Source organism: Quercus lobata, chromosome 10 (genome assembly GCF_001633185.2).
Source record: "Quercus lobata isolate SW786 chromosome 10, ValleyOak3.0 Primary Assembly, whole genome shotgun sequence".
NCBI lineage: Eukaryota > Viridiplantae > Streptophyta > Magnoliopsida > Fagales > Fagaceae > Quercus > Quercus lobata.
Genome location: NC_044913.1, coordinates 63,003,992 through 63,024,095, shown reverse-complemented (window position 1 = coordinate 63,024,095; position 20,104 = coordinate 63,003,992). Strand labels below are relative to the sequence as shown.

Genomic DNA, 20,104 nt, shown 5'->3' with positions numbered 1-20,104 from the left:
AATAAATTTTATTTGATTTTAAAAAAATTAATGCCATGTCAACTCTACATGAGTTTCTAAATTTAAAAAAAAAAAATTATCAATTTTAATCAAATAAAAAAGAGAAAAGCAAAATTAAAAACCAAAAAACACATTACTTGAGATCTGTGTTCATCTTGATCGTGAACACATAAGAACAACAAACCCAGAATATTTAATCACAAGAATAAAAGAATAAAAACCCATAATATTCCAAAATTTGTACCCAAATTCTTCCACAAAAATCAATTATACATTCAACCAAAATTATTATCCTATTACAATATTTCTCATAACATAGATTTCCAACCAAATACACAGAATTTTAATCAAACAAATTTCTTCATCAATTTCCCAGCAACCAGCAATGCCTTATCATCAAATCCACAAAAATCATAAGCTAAAACTTCCAAATCAACCTTAGACCCACCCAAAAACTTCCAAATCCACAAAAATCATGCATACCTGTGTTCTAGATGAGCTCAAGACTCAACCCTTCTGGATCCTCGTGCTTTTCACTTTAGGTTCTCTCTTGGCTCTAAAATTTGTCTTGGTGAGTCAGAATCCAGACAAGCTCAAAGATGTCTTGGATTCTATTCAAGCCAAGTACGGCAACACCCAGATCAAGAATGTTGTTGTGGATTTCTCTGGTGATTTGTCTGAAGGGATTAAGAGGGTTAGTGAAGCTATTGAAGGTTTAGATGTTGGGGTTTTGGCCAACAACGTTGGGGTATCGTACCCTTATGCCAGGTTTGAGAGCCACTACTTGAGGCTTCGCAGTGGGGACTGACCACCACCACCACCACCAATTTGGGCTTCACAAAAGCACAGCACAACCACCGATCTAGGCTTCACTACAATACAACCATCGATCTGAGCTTCACATGTTGTATATATAGGTATATACAAGGATAGGTTGTAATAATGATGGTTGAGTTTGGAGAATATGGTTTCATAAAGTGAAAATTCAAGTTCTGGAATTTTCTAAGTGAAAATTTGAAATCTGAATTTTCTGGAATTTTCTAGAATTTTCTGCAAAATTTTCTGCAGAATCTTTGATAACCATATTATGAAAAAAATAACTAACTCTCCATATGTGCCTTTTCATGAAACATGCTTATGTTCACTTAAAAAAATAACTAACTCTCCATACGTGCCTTTTCATGAAACATAACCCTATGAGTATAAATAGAGGCTTATGTTCTCTTGAAAAACTAACTTCACAAAAAGAAAAGTTGGAGAGAAACACAAGAAATCCTGTGGTCATTGTCCAGAATTGCTATCTGTAGAACCCAACATCTTGGTTGTATCCTGGAGACAAATTTGCGATAACCCTTTAGCAACAAAAATGTGGGGGACAAATATTGTCCAAGGAAAACGATATAGTACCTCCAAGTTATCTACTTTCTTTTTGTCTTTCCTATTAATCTTGTTCTTCCATTATTACTTTGTGTAATATTCCCAACAATCTTAGACAATATTTCCTACGATGGAAGGAGCAAGTGATGTTTCAGTGTTAAAGATGTTGAATCATGAGTTAATGAAATTGGATCGCTTTAATGGAACCAATTTCTCTCGATGGAAAGACAAGATGAAATTCCTACTTACTACACTAAAAATTTTCTATGTTTTGGACCCAAATTTGATGCCTTTTCCTCCTACGAGTAATGAATATACTGATGAGATTAAGGCACAAAGAAAGAAACGGGAGGAAGATGAATTGACATGCAGAGGGCACATTCTCAATACTCTTTCGGATCGTCTCTATGATCTCTACACATTAATGAAATCACCGAAGGAGATTTGGAATGCTTTGGAGGCAAAGTACAAAACTGAGAAAATAGGTACGAATAAGTTTATTATTCAAAAGTATTTTGATTATAAAATGGTTGATAATGTCTCAATTTTAGATCAAGTGCATGAGTTACAGATTTTGGTCAGTAAACTCCGTGATTTGTCAATCAATATTCTTGAATCATTCCAAGTGGGTGCAATCATTGCGAAACTCCCACCGAATTGGAATAATTTCAGGAAGAAGCTTCTGCATATGTTGGAAGATCTCACTTTAAAACAATTCGAACAGCATCTTCGAATTGAAGAGGAAAGTCAGGTTAGAGATGTGACTAACATCAATTCTAAAGTGAATGTGAACAATGTGAGCAATGTTCAAAGTGGGAGTTCGAGTAAGACCAATAAGCACTTGAAAGTGAACAAAAGTGGGAGTGGTTTCAAAAAGAACAACTCCAAGAATCCCAACAAGAACAAGAAGAATCGAGCATGTTTCCATTGTGGAAGGAAAGGCCATTACATTCGCGAATGTAAACTCTTAAAGAACAAGAAAAAGGATGAAAAAGGCAATGCCATTGAAACAAATGTCATTGAGGACATTGTTGCTATGGTAAGTGGCATACATATTGATATGATCACTAAAGTTCATATGGCTATGATTGCAAATCCTTTTGATTGGTGGTTCGATTCAGATGCAACGATGCATGTGTGCAACAAGGAGCAATACAAGACTTGTGATGAGTCTTCCATAGAACAACAAGTGCTAATGGGCAACCATAATAAAGCAAACCTTCTTGGAAAGGGCATCGTTGAAGTGAAGATGAGTTCCGGCAAGATGATGATCTTGACCAATGTTTTTCATGTACCCAATATCAAGAAGAATCTTGTGTCTGCCAATTTGTTATGTAAGAGTGATGTAAAAACTATACTTGAATCGGACAAGTTAATCTTGTCCACGAATGGGATATTTATAGGAAAGGGATATGCTACTGATGGCATGTACAAACTAAGTATTATTAATAAAGAAGTTTCTGGTTGTGCTTATATTGTTGATTCTTCATATTTGTGGCATGCTAGATTTGGACATTTAAATTTCAAATATTTGAAGTTTATGTCAAAGCATGGTATGATTTCATATAAGCATGATGATGAAAAGAAATGTGAGATTTGTATTCAAGCAAAGTGACAAAGAAACCTTTTTCTAAGTCAGATAGAAATTCTATTATGCTTGAACTTGTATTTCTGATGTATGTAGATTGAATGGTGTATTAACTAGAGGAGGTAAAAGATACCTCATTACATTCATTGATGATTTCTCTAAATTTACATATGTGTATTTAATGAGAAATAGAGATGAATCATTTGACATGTTCAAACGTTATAAAACTGAAGTAGAAAATCAAAATGATAGGAAAATAAAGATCCTACAAAGCGATAGAGGTGGTGAATATTTTCCTAATGATTTTTCTACATTTTGTGAGGAACATGGTATAATAGACCAAAGTTCAGCCTCTTATACACCCCAACAAAATGGTTTGGCTGAAAGGAAAAATAGGACTCTTGTAGACATGGTAAATGCTATGATCTTAAGTGCAGAGCTCCCATTTAATTTATGGGGAGAGACATTGCTTACAACGTGTCATGTGCACAATAGAGTACCTTCCAAGAAAATTAAAGTATCTCCATATGAGTTATGGAATGGAAGGAAACCAAACCTTGATTATATCAAAGTATAGGGGTGTTTAGCCTTTTATAGAGTGGTTGATCCTAAAAGAACAAAATTAGGACCAAGAACTATGAAAAGTGTGTTTGTAGGTTATGCTGAAAATTCAAAGGCATATAGATTATTAGACTTAAGCTCTAATATAGTGGTGGAATCAAGAGATGTTGAGTTTATTGAGGATAAATTCAATAAAGATTCCATGGATGCTTTGATACCTACTCAAACACATCAAGGTGACTCTAATCCTAATACTATTTTGAGTGGTACTAAAAGGATTGAAAGTGGTTCACCAAGTGAACAAAGAAAGAGTCAAAGGATAAGAAAAGTAAAGGACTTTGGTCCAGATTTCATTTCTTATCAAGTTCAATTGTACTTAATTGAAGGTAATAGACAAGTGGTCTTAAATAAAATACCCATAGTGTTTAACATAGAGGACGATCCTAAAACATTTGAGGAAGCTATGGCTTCTAGAGATTCAGCTTTCTGGAAAGAAGCTGTAAATGATGAAATGGACTCAATATTATCCAATAATACTTGGGTCTTGGTGGATCTATCTACTAGTTCTAAATCAATTAGTTGTAAATGGCTATTTAGAAGAAAATATAATACTAATGGATCAATTCAAACCTTTAAAGCAAGGTTAGTAGCAAAAAGCTTTAAACAAATGGAAGGGGTAGACTATTTTGATACCTATGCACCAATGGCTAGGATCACGTCTATTTGTGTGTTGTTAGCACTTGCATCCATATATAAGTTGATTGGACATCAAATGGATGTTAAGACAGCTTTCCTAAATGGTGATCTTGATGAGGAAGTTTACATGGAACATCCTGAGGGTTTTATACTTCCTAGAAATGAAAAGAAAGTTTGCAAGTTAGTCAAGTCTTTGTATGGCTTGAAACAAGCTCCAAAACAATGGCATGAGAAGTTTGATTTAGTAATTTTTTAAAATGACTTTGTGCATAATAGTTCTAACAAATGTATGTATTCCAAATTCACAAAAGAATATGGAATCATTTTATGCCTTTATGTGGATAATATGCTTATATTTGGTACGAATATGAAAGGTGTATGTGAAACCAAAAAGTATATTTCTTCTATATTTCAAATGAAAGATTTAAATGAAGTAGATACTATTTTGGGAATCAAAGTGAAGGCTATCCTCGAGATGTCCTCCCCGAAGACGATCAAGGAAGTGCAATCTCCCACAGGGAGAGTGGTGGCCCTCAACAGATTCGTCTCGAAAGCAACGGACAAATGCCTTCCTTTCTTCAAGACCCTGAAACGAGCTTTTGTCTGGATGGATGAATGTGAGATGGCATTTTAGGAGCTAAAGCACTACTTAGGCAACCCCCCACTCCTAAGTCCATCCAAGGAGGGGGAAGACTTGTTCCTCTACTTAGCAGTATCTGCAACTGTAGTCAGCACGGCCCTGATCAGGGAAGAAAACAAAGTACAACTCCCGGTATATTAGAATAACCAAGCCTTTCAAGGAGCTAAAGCCCGATATTTGAGAATAGAAAAAATTACTTTCGCCCTGATCATGGCCTTAAGAAAACTTCGTCCATACATTCAGGCTAACCCGATCATAGTGATGACAGACCAGTCCATTAAGAAAGCAATGAATAAACCCGAGGTAGCCGGACAGATGGTACAGTGGGCCATTGAGCTTAGCCAGTTTGATGTACAATATCGCCCCCAGACGGCCATAAAGGCCCAGGCCCTGGCAGATTTCATAGCAGAATTCACCACTCCAGAGCATGAAGACAACCAGGAAGAACTCTGGACGATCCATACAGACGAATCATCCACTCAGAAGAAAGGTGGAGCAGGCGTCGTCATCACCTCCCCTAAAGAAGACGTTTTGAAGTATGGAGTCAAGCTCAGATTTCCAGTGACCAATAACGAAGCAGAATACGAGGCTATATTGACGGGGCTAAGAATGGCTTAGACACTTGGAGCTAGAAACATTTTGCTCTGGAGTGACTCACAGCTCGTCATAGGGCAGGTCAAGGGAGATTTTGAAGCAAAGAAGACAAGAATGCAGAAGTACCTCAAGTTGACGAATCAATTAGTGAGCAATTTTGATCGTGTTGAGTTTGCTTAGATCCCACGAGATCAAAATGCCGAAGTGGCCCGAAGCGTATCAGCAGGTGATCAGGAAAAGGTGGCCGGTTGGAAACTAGAAGAACAAAACTCCCCCAGTATCGAAGAATTCCAAACCTTCCCTGTGCATACTCACTCTGGATGGACAAGCCCCATTTTGTCCTATCTTAAAGATGGAAGATTACCACCAAATCTCGAGGAAGCCAAGAAAATCCAAAAACGAGCAGCCTGGTTCACGGTGCTAAATGACAAGCTTTACAATAGAGGCTTCTCCCAGCCTTACTTAAGGTGTATTGAAGAGGAAGAAGCCAAGTATGTCCTGGAAGTGGTGCATGGGGGAGTTTGCGGCGATCACTCTAAACCAAAGTCCCTCATCAGAAAAATTATAAGGACAAGTTACTTCTAGCCCTCGATGCAGCAAGATGCAGTAGAGTTCGTCAAGAGATGTGACCGTTGCCAAAGGTATGGAAATGTCCAACGACTCCCAGGAGAGAAAATGATGACCATTTCTTCACCTTGGCTATTTGCATAGTGGGGGATCGACATTATGGGCCCCCTACCACAAGGGAAAAGACAAGTGAGGTTCTTACTTGTCGCAATCGACTACTTCATGAAATGGGTAAAAGCGAAAGCACTGGCAACAATCACAAAAACAAAGGTGCAAAATTTTGTATGGAAAAATATTGTGTGCAGGTTCGAGATCCCAAGGACGATAATCTCAGACAATGGTCGTTAGTTCGATAGTCACGGATTCAGGTTGTTTTGCTCGAGCCTGGGCATCAAGAACAGATACTCATCCCTAGGACATCCCCAAGTCAATGGACAGACGAAAGTAGCAAACCAAACCTTACTCAAGATCATCAAGGCTCGGCTAGTAGAGGCAAAGGAAGCATGGCCCGAAGAGTTACCAGGAGTTCTATGGGCGTACAGGACGACAGCACAAACCCCAACAGGAGAAACACCCTTCAACCTGACTTATGGCATAGAAGCAGTCATCCTAGTTGAAGTAAGACTCACCAACCTCAAGAGGGAGTTCTTCGACGAACAGAGCAACGACGATCAACTGAAGCTAAACATGGTCTGTTTGGACGAAGTTATAGACCAAGCCTCTCAGAGAATGACCAAGTATCAACAGAAGGTGGCCGAGTACTACAACTAAAGGGTAAAACTCAAAAGATTTAACATCGGGGACCTCGTCCTTCAAAAAGTAACTCCCGCAACGAAGGACCCAGCACAAGGCAAATTAGGACCATTCTGGGAAGGACCCTACAAAGTCGTCCACTATTCTCGCTGAGGGAGTTACCACCTGGAGGATTTGGACAGAAGCAAGCTACCTCATCCATGGAATGTTGAGCACCTAAAGAGATATTACGAATAGGAACCGTAGTCCAATTGTATGCATGATCTCATACTTTTTAATACAAATCAAATAAACATATTATTTAGCAATCCATGTATTCTGGTTACCTCTCTCCTTCTCAAACTATGATCGCGATCCGGAGGCAAAGACCTCGTCCAAATCAAAAGATGATAAGATTCCTTAAATGGATGTACATCGTCCAAGTCAAAAGATGATAAGATTTCTTTAATGGATGTACATCGTCCAAGTCAAAAGACAATAAGATTCCTTAAATGGATGTACATTGTCCAAATGAAAAGACGATAAGGTTCCTTAAATGGAAGTACATCGTCCAAATTAAAAGATGATAAGATTCCTTGCGTGGATGTACATTGTCCAAAACAAACGGTAAAACTCCTTAAAATGGATGCACGTGGTCCAAATCAAAGGTAATAAGATTCCTTAAATGGATGTACATTGTCCAAGTTAAAGATGATAAAATTTCTTAAATGTATTCACATCGTCCAAACGAAGGGTTTCTTAAATAGATACACAAGGCAATACAAAGAGGTCGTCCTCTAACAACCAAGTTCACATTTGGGCAAAATTCTCTAAGTCCCTAAAAAGACGAAGATAAGAAAATATGCCAACAAAAATTTTTCTAAGTCCCCAAAGGGAGAAAAGGTACTTCCAAAGTTTTCTAAGTCCTCGAAGGGACAAAGGGTACATCCAAAGCAAACTATAGCAAACAGGAAATGCAAGCAAGATGTATGAACCAACCAGATGAATAAAGATAAACGCGTAGGCATATTATATAAAGTTGTAAACTGTTCAAAAAGCCCCAAAACAAGTAGGGCATCCAAATATAAGGTGTCTAGTAGCCCTAAAATATACAAGGCATTTTCAAAATAAAAAATAGAAAATTTCAAGGGGTAGCAGATTCAAGCTTGGGAAGCATTAACATTGTCCTTATCAGCCTGGGGAGGGTCCGCACCAGTAGATGCCATAGTCTGGGCTACCTAGGCCGCCTCGTCCTCCTCAATCTCTTTATCAACAGCCTTAAAATTCAACTCCTCCAGATTTGTCCCTGGGCCATGCTTTATCAGATATCTCCTCAGTAGTTCGAAGCCTTTAAAATACCATTGAAACAGAATGGTGTTATACTCATCAATAGTTTGGAAAACGTTGACGGCCTTAGCCACGGCAGCCTTCATCCTCTAACCAGCTGATGTAAGGAGGTCGTCCTTTTGCTTTACTAGCTGCTTCTCAGAATCCAGCTGCTCAGTCAAAACCTTGATTTGCTCCTTGGAAGTGTTGTGGGCATCCATAGCAGCAATCAAGTATTTCCGCAGTCCCGAAGCTTCAGCCTCCAATGCCTCTACTTTCGAGTTGGCCACTACGGCCTTCTCGTTGTTTGCCAGATATTGGGTAGTGATGTGCATTGTTTCTCCCAATACCTGACAACAAAAAGTTTCATCATGACCAAAGTTAGCAGAGGCAGCTAAACATTTAAGGACTAAGCAAAAATGACAAAATAAGGAAGATTACCTGTACGAGTTTATGAACGTGACGGCTCACCATCTCGTGGGAGGGCACGTTTGAAATCTCCTTCATCTCCCCAGGAGTAAGGATCTCATTTGCACGATCCATGGCTGCCTCGACATCTTTCCAGATACTGAAGCCCATATTTTCTTTCCCTTTATCCCCTGTCTTTTGTTTCTTCAAAGGACGAACGACCTCCTCGATTGAAATGCCAGGAGAAGCAGCCTGACCTTCATCCAGATCCAGGGCAGGGGTGGACGAACCTCTCTCCACCATTTCTTTTTCTTTCTCCTTATCAGTGATTCTTAATCTCCTTTGGCCAATGTTGGAAAGGGGCTCGTTCTTCTTCCCCTTAATCTTCGCATACATCTCCTTATTGAACTTGGTCGTCATCTCTACACCAAAAAGAGCAAGGGGTTAAAGCAAGGAAAAAAGAAGAAAAGACGATTTGATACATCAGGACAACTCACATTTTCTCTCTTCCCGGTCAAGTGTGCAGAGGATGTAATAAGAAGGCTCCGACCCCAAACAATGACGAGCTAACGTCCGTGGATCAACCAGCTCGTCAAAATCATCAATAGTACGCAAGTACTTGATGGCCTCTTGAACCCTCTCCTTGAACTTACCCTCAAGCTCAGGACGCTCTTTTACTACAAAACAGAAAACTACACAAGGTTAGAGTGATGACTAACATAAGGTTAAAAAAAAAAAAACATCTCATGAGAGGCAAACACACCAAGCTGAAGGGTCTCCCACCGGCGTAGCAACCTAGGGACGTCCCCCCAAAAGTCATCAGAAAAAGTCTCCCAACCATCGCCCGACACGAAGAAATATCTAGACTTCCAGTAAAGGAAGGATGACGAAAGATCAACAACAAAATTCTCCATCAAGGAACAACCCCTCTTAGCCAAAAGGTTGGCGCATTTATTCGCCTCTCTAAACACATGTCCCACCCGAACCTGCCTGAACCTGGCCATGAGACACCTGCAATCACACAATAAAGTAGTATAATTTCTGTTAGGATAGTTTGTATTTTGGAGCATTTCCACAATCACCTTGGCATCAAGTTCTATTTCTAGCTAGCTTATTCCCAATTGATTGGCCAAATTCAGGCCATCACGCAATGCCCACCACTTAGCCATGACACTAGTAGTATGCCCAATTAATCTCGAAAACCCCTTAACCCAATCTCCATGGCAGTCCTTAATAACTCTTCCACCACCGGCCTTACCTGGGTTTCCACACGACGCTCCATCCGTATTAAGCTTATGCCAACTACCTAATGGCTTAGTCCATCTGACAGGGATAGCAATTCTGGAAGAAGCTTGGCGGCTTTTACTCACACAGAAAAAAATACTCCCTTGCTTGAACAATACACTCTTTATCCAACTTGGGATTCGGAATGGTGTTTTCAAACATTACTTTATTCCTATTCTTCCATAGACACCAAACCGCAAAAACAAACAAAATACTCCAAGGAACAGATGTATTGTGCCTAATTGTGCTTAAACAATTTATTTTAAGCCAAGTTTCAAAGTCTTCATTGAAGGAGTTTATGTGTGAGGCAGGTACACCCAATCTATACCACAGGTCCCAAGCAACGTCACACTCTCAAAAAAGGTGAACAATGGTTTCCTCATGCCGAATACACAATGGACAATTCTTACCACAATTAATACCTCTAACTGCCAGCACACTTTTAACAGGAATACTACCATGAATACATAGCCAAAGAAAGCTTATGATCTTTGGAAGAGCATCAAGTTTCCAAAGCCACTGCCCTTGAAACTGATTTTCAGTTGTGCTATCTTCATTAGCTAGCTGGTAGGCCAAGTTTGTGGAAAAATCTCCATCTTTGGAGTACTTCCACATGATAGAATCAATCCTATTTCCAAACAACTGAACTGGAACAACTTTAATCTTATTTTTTATTGAATTCGGCAACTCAAAGGAAAGGAGATCCCATCTCCATTCGTGACCATAGCACAAGTCCGCCACTTTTAATCCTTGATCTCCTTGCCTTAAGGATCCTTCTATCATGCCTCGGAGGGAATCACCATTAATCCAATTATCCAACCAAGCCCTGACCCCGTGGCCATTACCTATTCCTTAACAAATTCCTTTCATAAAAATGGGAAACCCCAAGCTAATAGCTTTCCAATTAGGTGATGAAGGCAAATTTTCCAAGTTCTTTGACCTCATTCTCGAAGAGGAGCAATACTTTTTAAGTAATACCTCAGCCCACGGAGCATTTTGTTCATGATACATCCTCCAATTCAATTTTGAAAGCAAAGCTATATTTTTCGCCCTGGCCGCTTGTATCCCTAAACCCCCTTCTTCTTTGGGCCTTACAATTTTGCTCCAACCCACCATGTGCATTCTCTTTTTTTCACTCATGGAGCCCCATAGAAAATCCCGATTAACTTTATCAAATTTTTCACATATATGGACTGGTAAAGCCATCCCTTGCATCACATAATTTGGGATGGCTGACATCACAGACTTAATCAACACCGTTCGACCAGCAAAGGAGAGGTATTTAGCCTTCCACCCTGCCAGTTTGCTCATGACCTTCTCCACTATAAATTTGTAAGGATTCCTCGCAGCCCCTCTATGCCTTATCGGGAAGCCCAGGTACTTCCCAATGTCATGAGCCTCCCATATGCCCAATTTATCACAAACTTCCTCCTTCAAGCTTTCATTAACATTTGGAGAAAAGTATATACGGGACTTTTCCGAGCTAATTTTTTGCCCGGATTCTGCACAAAATTTCTTAAGCACTTCTAATATTGCTTCACAGGCAGCGAGGTCAACCTTGCAAAATAAAATGATATCATCCGCGAAAAGAAGGTGGGAGAAGCCCAAGTTTTCCTTAGAGGCCTTCAAAGGTCCAAGATTCATCCACACATTTCTGCTCAATAAGGTGGCCTAAATACTCCATACACAAGATAAAAATGTACGGGGATAAGGGGTCTTCCTGTCTAATGCCCCTCGTAGGCTCAAAAGGCTCTAAGGCACCCCCATTCACCAAGATGGCTGTTTTAGGAGATGTAATGCAGCTCATTATAATCTTAAGGATTTTTGGGGGAAATTGAAAAGCTTGCAAAACTCTATGGATGAAGCTCCATTCCAGTCTATCATAAGTTTTTTCTAACTCCAGCTTTATTGCCATGAAGCCTGTTCTTCCTTTTTTTTTTATCCAAGGCATGGAAAAGTTCTTAAGCAATAAGAACATTATCTGTACCTCTTCGACTAGGCACAAAGGCAGTCTGCACAGGCGAGATCAAGTTACTAAAATAAGGTCTAATACGTGCCACAATGATCTTTGAACCACTTTGTAAACTGAGTTACATAAGCTGATGGGCCTGTAATTACTCAAAGATTCTGGATTTTGACATTTAGGAATCAATGAAATCAATGTCTCATTTAGATAACTCGGCACCATTCCATGTTCAAAAATTCTTTTAATTTCCTCACAAACAAAGCTTCTAACCTCTAACCAAAAATGTTGGTAGAACCCCGCATGAAGGCCATCAGGTCCAGGAGCCTTAAAAGGCTTAAGGGCCCAAAGTCTAGATCTGATCTCCTCCATAATGAGTTCACAATCTATCTTTGCTCTATCCTCTGATGTAAGAAAACAGTAAGAGAAAGTTGAGACATCCGAGGTCCTAGCTGAAAGTGTCAGCTCCGTGGTATACAAGCCTTTAAACCCATTCCTGATATACTCCTTTACCTCATTTTCCTCCGTAAGCCAATTCCCTACAGTGTCCTTAATACATCTTATTTTATTTCTATGACGTCTCACGACTGTGGAGACATGAAAAAAGGACGTGTTTCGATCCCCAAAAGTGGATGTATTAAGTCTGGACTTAAAAGCCCAAAACTCCTCTTCTTGCATGAGAATTAGAGAGTACTCTGACACAAGCTGATTTTCTAGGTCCATCAAAATATCACAAGGGTTATCAGTAAGGGCTTTCTGCACACCGTTCAGTCTTGCCAACACTCTCCTTTTTTTTGCAAAGAGATTCCCAAAAACTTCCACATTCCATTTTTTTGCTTTATCTATAAAATCTAAAGTTGCTATATGTAATGCTCTATCCTCAGCCCAGGCTTGCTGCACTACTCTTGGGAAATCCGGATGAAGCAGCCACATCGTTTGGAATCGAAAAGGCTTGTTTAGATGATTGGCACTAGATTTACATAATTCGATAAGCACTAGGCAATGATCCGAGAAAATTTTAGGTAAATGGGTTACTACAGCTTCTGGGTAAAGGATCCTCCACATTGGATTGGCAAAGCACCTATCAATTCTTGCCAAAATAAGGCTTGAGATGGGCCTACGATTCGTCCACATGTATTTAGGTCCCGCAAAACCCAAGTCTATCATATTACACTCATCTAAGCACCCCTTGAACTCTAGAGCTCTATTAAGGTTTACTTGATTTCCCCCAAACTTAGCCTTTCCACATAGAACTTTGTTAAAGTCTCCCAACATGAGCCAAGGTAATTTATGGAGGTGAGCCACAATTTTTAAATTATCCCTTAAAATTCTTCTTTCAGCTAACCAAGGATTAGCATAAATTGCAGACATAAACCAGATTAGATTAGTAGAACACACCTTAATAGAAGCATGAATTTCCTGCTCAGTAGTTGAAAGGGGAGAAACATCCACATCTTCCGTTCTCCAGAGTATCCACAGTCCCCCGGTGTAGCCAATTTTATCCGTGGTAATGTAACCGTCAAATGGCAAGCCTTCAATAATTTTTTCGACTCTGTCTCCACTGACCCTCGTCTCCGTCACAACCAAAATAGAAGGGCGATGATTAATAGTCATTTCAAAAACTCTTCTTTTGAAATCAACATTAAGAACTCCTCTACAATTCCATAATAATTTATTCATTTTGACAAAATGGCTTAGAGGTACCTCAATTTCAGGTGGATTAACATTCATCATCGCTAACTCCACTATACTCCATCCATCCTCCTCAAAAGGCTTTTGGAAGCTGTCCACTCTGGCTTCCATATTATCATGTATTTCAGAATACCCGCAATCTCCTCCTTGCAACAAAGTAGCACGTTGCACCTCTGCATTGGGGCCATGAGTTGGATCAGTTTCAAAGTTGGGTGGTTCCCCATGTGAGCCGTAGCCATCCCCGAAAATCCACCAATTTTCTGTCTTGAATTATCCACCTGGATTCGTCCCAATGGGGCACAACTGATAGCCGTCATTGCCTGTTCAACTCCTCCGTTGCTTCCCAAGAAATCTCCGGAATGTCTGTGAAGAATTTCCACCACGGGTTTGGCGTGAGATTCCACGCCCTGTGATCCAAAGGAAGATCTCTGGTTCTGATGCTTGCTGGAGTTATGGGAAAGAGATACTTCCATGCTAGTCCCAGCTTTTCCTCTAAACATCCCAGAGTTTCTGTCGATCGGTGCCACTCGGATTTGGGCTACTACCTCGTCTGGAATCTTCACTGCTCTGCCCCTGTACCAAATGGCCCAGCCTATTTGTGACCATGGGGTCAGCCCGCTCAATAACCCCTCCATTCTCGGCTTGAATTTCACCTCTCTAAGTTTCTGAATTTTGTTGAAGATCACTCTTATTCCCAAAGCTGAACAAAGGACGTTTTTGAAGCCTAGACCCCTGAACTTTTTGAATTTTTTACCCCCAACCCGTTGCTACCTTTGGTTTTGAACTTGGGCAAATTTTTACTTTTACTCCCCTCACTCTGTCGCATCTCCTGTAGCAGAACACTGCCCAGAGTTTCTAAGCTATCTTCCACCATACACTCAGTACCCATTTCAAGATCATTTTGCGAAAATTGTGCTGCCATAATACGTGTGGTTTCAGCTATAGGGTCTGCCGTGTCAGTAGGATGTGATATCCCAATATCTTTACCTGATCTCACTCCCTTATCATAATGCTCTTGGGAAAAGTCAGAATTACCCTTAGTTCTGATATGGTTCATTTGATTTGGTTTTAATTGCCCATTTGAACCTCCCTGTCGCGCACTTCTTTTCCTCGTGACAACCTGCATCCATGGACCATAGTTTGATTCAGACTGAACCCCTTCATTGGTATCGTTGGTGATGATGCCAAAATCATCAGTTAGGTCACTCGTCCAATCCGAAGCATTAGACGATCTTGTAATACCTGCAAGATGAAAGAGAGATAGATCGAAGAGACCACCGGGTTGTGCCCGGTGGGGGAGCCTCTGATGCTTAAGTTAGTATCGGCCCATATATTATGTATATAGGTAGTGTTTTGTACTAGTTTTTGACATACCTTCGCTAGTGAGACAAATTGTCCCTTTTATAGGTGACTTAGGTAGCTGTTGTACATAAATTAGGGTGATTATTACCTTGATTGTAACGTTCTTTGTCTTGATGAGAGTTTAAGACCTTTGATGGTCATTATTGAATGTGTTGAGTGGTTATCTTTGATGGCCTACTAATGATGCAAGGTCGTCCATATTAATGGACGACCTTAATGATTTTTCTGGACTTATCAATTGCCCCCCATTCCCAAGTCTGATTTTGCTTTATGCTGATCAGGCTTAGGGAATATTCTTGACTTGTTTAGATTCAGGCTTCTTTATCTTCAACTATCTTCTTCTTCAAGAATGGTAGTATTTTTGTGATGACTTCTTAGTATCTGCCTTTTGAAGGTCTTTTTGGACGTTCGAGGGATCCTAACTTGATCTTGAAAGTGAGCTAATTTCTTTTGAAGATCATTTTTTATCATTGCTGAAGAGCAGGCTAATTTCTTTTGACGACCATTTTTTATCACTGCTAAAGAGCGAGGTGATTTCTTTGGACGACCATCTTTGATCACTCCGATGCTACTTCTTTTATTCATTTTCTGGTTGTCACATTTGATATTCTTGATTTGTGTGTGACTTGCGCTTGTGTAAGAATCCTTGTCTGCTTACACTCACCTAAGGGTATTTAGTCACTTAGCCACTTTTAGGTGACTTACATCTAGTTATGGAGCTTCGTCATTTAGACTTCGTCAGCAATTTACATCATTCTAACGAAATCTTGTCCATTTTTTTTGGTGACTTACATCCATTTAAGAAATCTTGTCACTTAGATTTCGTTAGTGATTTACATCCGTCCTAACGGAATCTTATCACTTAACCATTTTTGGGTGACTTACATCCATTTAAGGAATCTTTTCACTTGGGTTTCGTCAGTAATTTAAATCCGTCCTGGCGGAATCTTATCACTTAGCCATTTTTTGGTGACTTACATCCATTTAATGAATCTTGTCACTTGGGCTTTGTCAGTGATTTATATCCGTCCTGGCAGAATCTTATCACTTAGCCATTTTTTGGTGACTTACATCCATTTAAGGAATCTTGTCACTTGGGCTTCCTTAGTGATTTACATCCGTCCTGGCGGAATCTTATCACTTAGCCATTTTTTGGTGACTTACATCCATTTAAGGAATCTTGTCACTTGGGCTTCGTCAGTGATTTACATCCGTCTTGGCGGAATCTTATCACTTAACAATTTTTTGGTGACTTACATCCATTTAAGGAATCTTGTCACTTGGGCTTCGTCAGTGATTTACATCCGTCTTGGCCGAATCTTATCACTTAACAATTTTTTGGTGACTTACATCCATTTAAGGAATCTTGTCACTTGGGCTTCGTCAGTGATTTACATCCGTCTTGGCCGAATCTTATCACTTAAGGAATCTTGTCACTTGTTGCTGGAAAGATTCCTTGACGCTATGTCGTTTTAGACCTTTTTGAGGCCATGTTGATATCTGCATTAATTAGCACATGCACTTGCCAAGACTTGGTTAAACAAGAATTTTAGAACAATTCATATATAAATAATAAGTTATCAATAGCTTAGGTGGACCTTTTTCTTATTTTCTTGTAATCCTAGAGTTTTACCTCTTTTGTGATCTGTCTAATAATGCATACAGTTTTGCATGAAACCTTACTAGGTGTAATTTTTATAGACAAATATAAAAGAGACAGAGATAAATGTGTTACCTTACACGACGATATTATTTTGTCACATAGCTCGATCTTTTTATTGCTAGGATCTTCTTGACAAGCTCTTCCCTTTTTAAGATGATGAGCTCTTCTCTTTTCAAGATTTTTTTTAAGCTCAACATGATACTTCATGTTTAAGGCCTAGATCTCTTTTGCATCAATTTTTTTGAAGGCGTAAAAACTAGGCCACGTTTTTGCCCCTGTTCAAACATGAAAAGTATAATTCTCGTTTGTTGACGACTAGAGGAATGGTCTATCATGATTGGAACCTCTTTTTTTTTTTTTTTTGGCATGCTTTGATGACTATGGTCATTGCCGTTTGTAATAGCAATTTCCTCTTCCTTCTTCTTTAATTGTATGCTTAAGTCACTTCAATAGTGCTAGCTGCATGACAATATACAAATGTGCAATTGCATGCTATACAAGACGAAGTGTGTTCTATATGAATCATAGAGAAGTATAAAAATAGAAGCTATTTGATTATATGCTTCTTTAAACTGGTCTTTGTTAGGTGCTTGCACCGTATATGATTTTTAAAGCAACTTAAGAAGATTTTGGTGAGTTGATGGAGATAGTGGAAATTCATTGAGACTTAAATTCATGGGTATATTGTGAACATGATCATCTAGCATTTTAAGTTTAGGAAACTTAATAGAACTTCTCAGATTCATGACGATGAAACATATGCTACTAATAATATAGTCATATTAGTCGTGATAATTGTAACAATTTTATTGCAATATTTTCAACATGTTCCATATATGCATACTTGTAATGATCATGCAAGCTTGATATGCACTTAATTCTAATAAGATAATATTTGGCATGGCTAATTAAAGAGAAAGAAATAAATGAGTTACCTCGACAAGAGACCTTAAATCACAATACTATTGTGTACGTACCTCGATCTTTTCATTGTTGTAGTCTTCTTGACAAGCTCTCCCTCTTTTAGGATCTCTTTTGTTAAGCTTAACATGCTATTTCATGTTTGAGGCTTAGATCTCTTTTGTTTCATTCTTTTGAAGGTACAATTATTAGGACACTTTGTTCATTCAAGGTTATATTTCCTTCCTTTAGGGACGAAGGTTATGCCATGAGCTTCTATTATTACATGCCTAATTGGTTACGCATATACTACAATTTAAAGAGAGTACTTATGCTTGACATGTGATCTATTATCATACTTTCACATTCAATAAATATTTAAGCTAATGTTTTAACATCATGCCTCATATATACCATTGTGTGAGCCATTATGTAATAGACATATAGTAGTGCCATTATGAAAGAAATATTCGTGATGCTATGGAAAGAGTCTAGGCCTTTCCATGATTTTTAGCCTTGGTACAAAATTACCTTATAACAGTGTCAACAATTATATATAGATAGAGATGTGGTGGTACGATGCTATCATGTCACATACCTCTAATCTTCTTTTTAGCAAGTTCTTCTTGATGAGTCCTCATCCTTAATCCTGTGGACTTGACAGTATATGTACAATCGAGATAGTCTAGTTGCTCTAGTCTAGTGGTTGTACTACATGTACTCTCTTTTGTGCAAAGTGTTAGACTAGGAGCAACAATATCAATAAAGAAATTCACAATTAATTAAAAAAAAATTTCTAACTTAAGGGTGATATAGGTTGATGCATCTATGACATAGCATAATATCCATTAGAGTGTTTACATAACACAAATATGTTTTGGAATTCCTTCTCAAAATTAATGCAGCCAATATCATTTAGAAAGGTTTGGAATAGTGGGTCACGATTATTATTTGTGAATTCATAATCAATCATATGCTCATAGGATTTCTCCTAAAAGGGATCTATTTTTTGACGAACTATAACATATGAGATATATATCAAAAGAAAACAATGTTTTGCACATGTAATTAATTAGTTGCGCACAAGCGTATGCAAAATTCAGAGAAATAATTTGGCATGCAATGTTTTAATTTTAAAGGGAGCAAGAAGGATCTCAAGCCCAATAATTATATCTAGCTCCATGCTTTAGATACCCAAAATTTGCAATTTTGCTTGAAACTTACTTTTCAAGTTTTTTTTTTTTTTTTTTTGTTGATGGAATAATAAAAGAGACTATCTTAAAATTATTTAAGATTGACAGTCAAAAATAGTTGTCATGTTATTTAGAGTAAATGTCACATGCATATGTATGCTTATAATTCAATATGTTGCCCTATTTATAAAAAGAAAACCGAATAATCTCCAATTTTAGTTCTTGGATTTGGGGTTTTTAAACTTAGAAGCGAAATAAGAATAGCCCCTCCTCTTTAATATCTGAAGCTATAATCTTGTACGGTAATAAATTTTTGCTTCATTTTCTCTAACAACTAAAAATTGAGATTTATTATTTTGGGCAAAGCAATAATACTGGATTAGTGGATTTCGTCTTTCCTATTTTAGCAAGACATATTGGGAAAGAAGAGCAGTGATAAAGCATCTCTCCGGTTACTATGAGAAGAGGGCAAGCAGATTGCAGGCACGGAGCAGGGATGAAGGTAGCTCTCATAATGTGGGTCTCGTTCAGTCTGGCACTACAACTCTGGCGGACAAAGAACCAACAGTGGCGGAGAAAGGGGAGGAGGAAAATCAGACCATGGAGGCAGTTATAGAAGTAATTGTGCAGTGAAGTTTGAGGGAGGAGACAGAAACGTTTGGGGCCATAAATGATAACCACTCAATGCCGAAAAATAAGGAAGTGATTATGACTAACGTAAGGTGCAATGATTCTGATTTCCTTTCCAGAAAGGATGAATTTGATATGGTCTTTAACCACTCCAGCTTAGCTAATTGATACGGAATTAATGGGGGCAATATTAGTGGGGAATAGCATTGAAGTGTCCAACATAAATGCTAATTCCATTAAGGCAGCAGAATTGGAATGCAACCAAACTTCTATGATACCAACCCTAGCCGCCTCCATGCAAAATCTTCACATATTTAACGTCCAAAATTACGATATATAATTTTGGTAAGATGGTAGATTTTTGGCTTCATTTTTCTTCAATACTCAAAATTAGTATCTTTAAATTTGGTAGAATAACGAAAGTTGAGAGCCCTTACCTTAAACAGTTCTTAATAGCAATGTTTAAATGTTGGAATATCATAAATTCATAACCTTGACCGATAAACATAACATGAGCATTATATCATATGGTGCATGAGCATATAGGCATCACAGAAAGTTATCACCTTGTAAAGAAGATATTTGAGGAATCTTAGTTTGAAACCGAAGCAATATCTCCCTTTTTTTTTTTCTTATCTTAGCAAGATGTACTAGGAAAGAAAAGTGGTGATATGAAAAGTCATAATGCGTGCATATCAACTAGGATGTTATGCTATGATTATATTAGGAAATATAATAAGACAATTTTGATGGCCATAAATAGGATAACAAGGCTATAAAGTCTGGCTCTAAAAGGAATCTTATAGAGGAAACGGTGAGTCTCCCCATTGACTAATCCTTTTTATTTACCATATATATTATACATCTATGTTGGCTGTAACTATTAAAGCCTCACAGTTGTACAAATATTTACATCCCCTTTTGAACA

The 20,104-nt window shown here is 38.5% G+C and overlaps 1 protein-coding gene across 1 annotated transcript; it reads left to right on the top strand.

Annotated features, from left to right (window-relative positions):
* The first annotated feature begins 456 nt into the window (after positions 1-456).
* Positions 457-819, top strand: LOC115965823 (very-long-chain 3-oxoacyl-CoA reductase 1-like). The gene has a single exon (XM_031085117.1). The coding sequence runs from the start codon at positions 476-478 to the stop codon at positions 806-808; it is 333 nt and encodes a 110-aa protein (XP_030940977.1). The 5' UTR covers positions 457-475; the 3' UTR covers positions 809-819.
* The last annotated feature ends 19,285 nt before the right edge of the window (positions 820-20,104 follow it).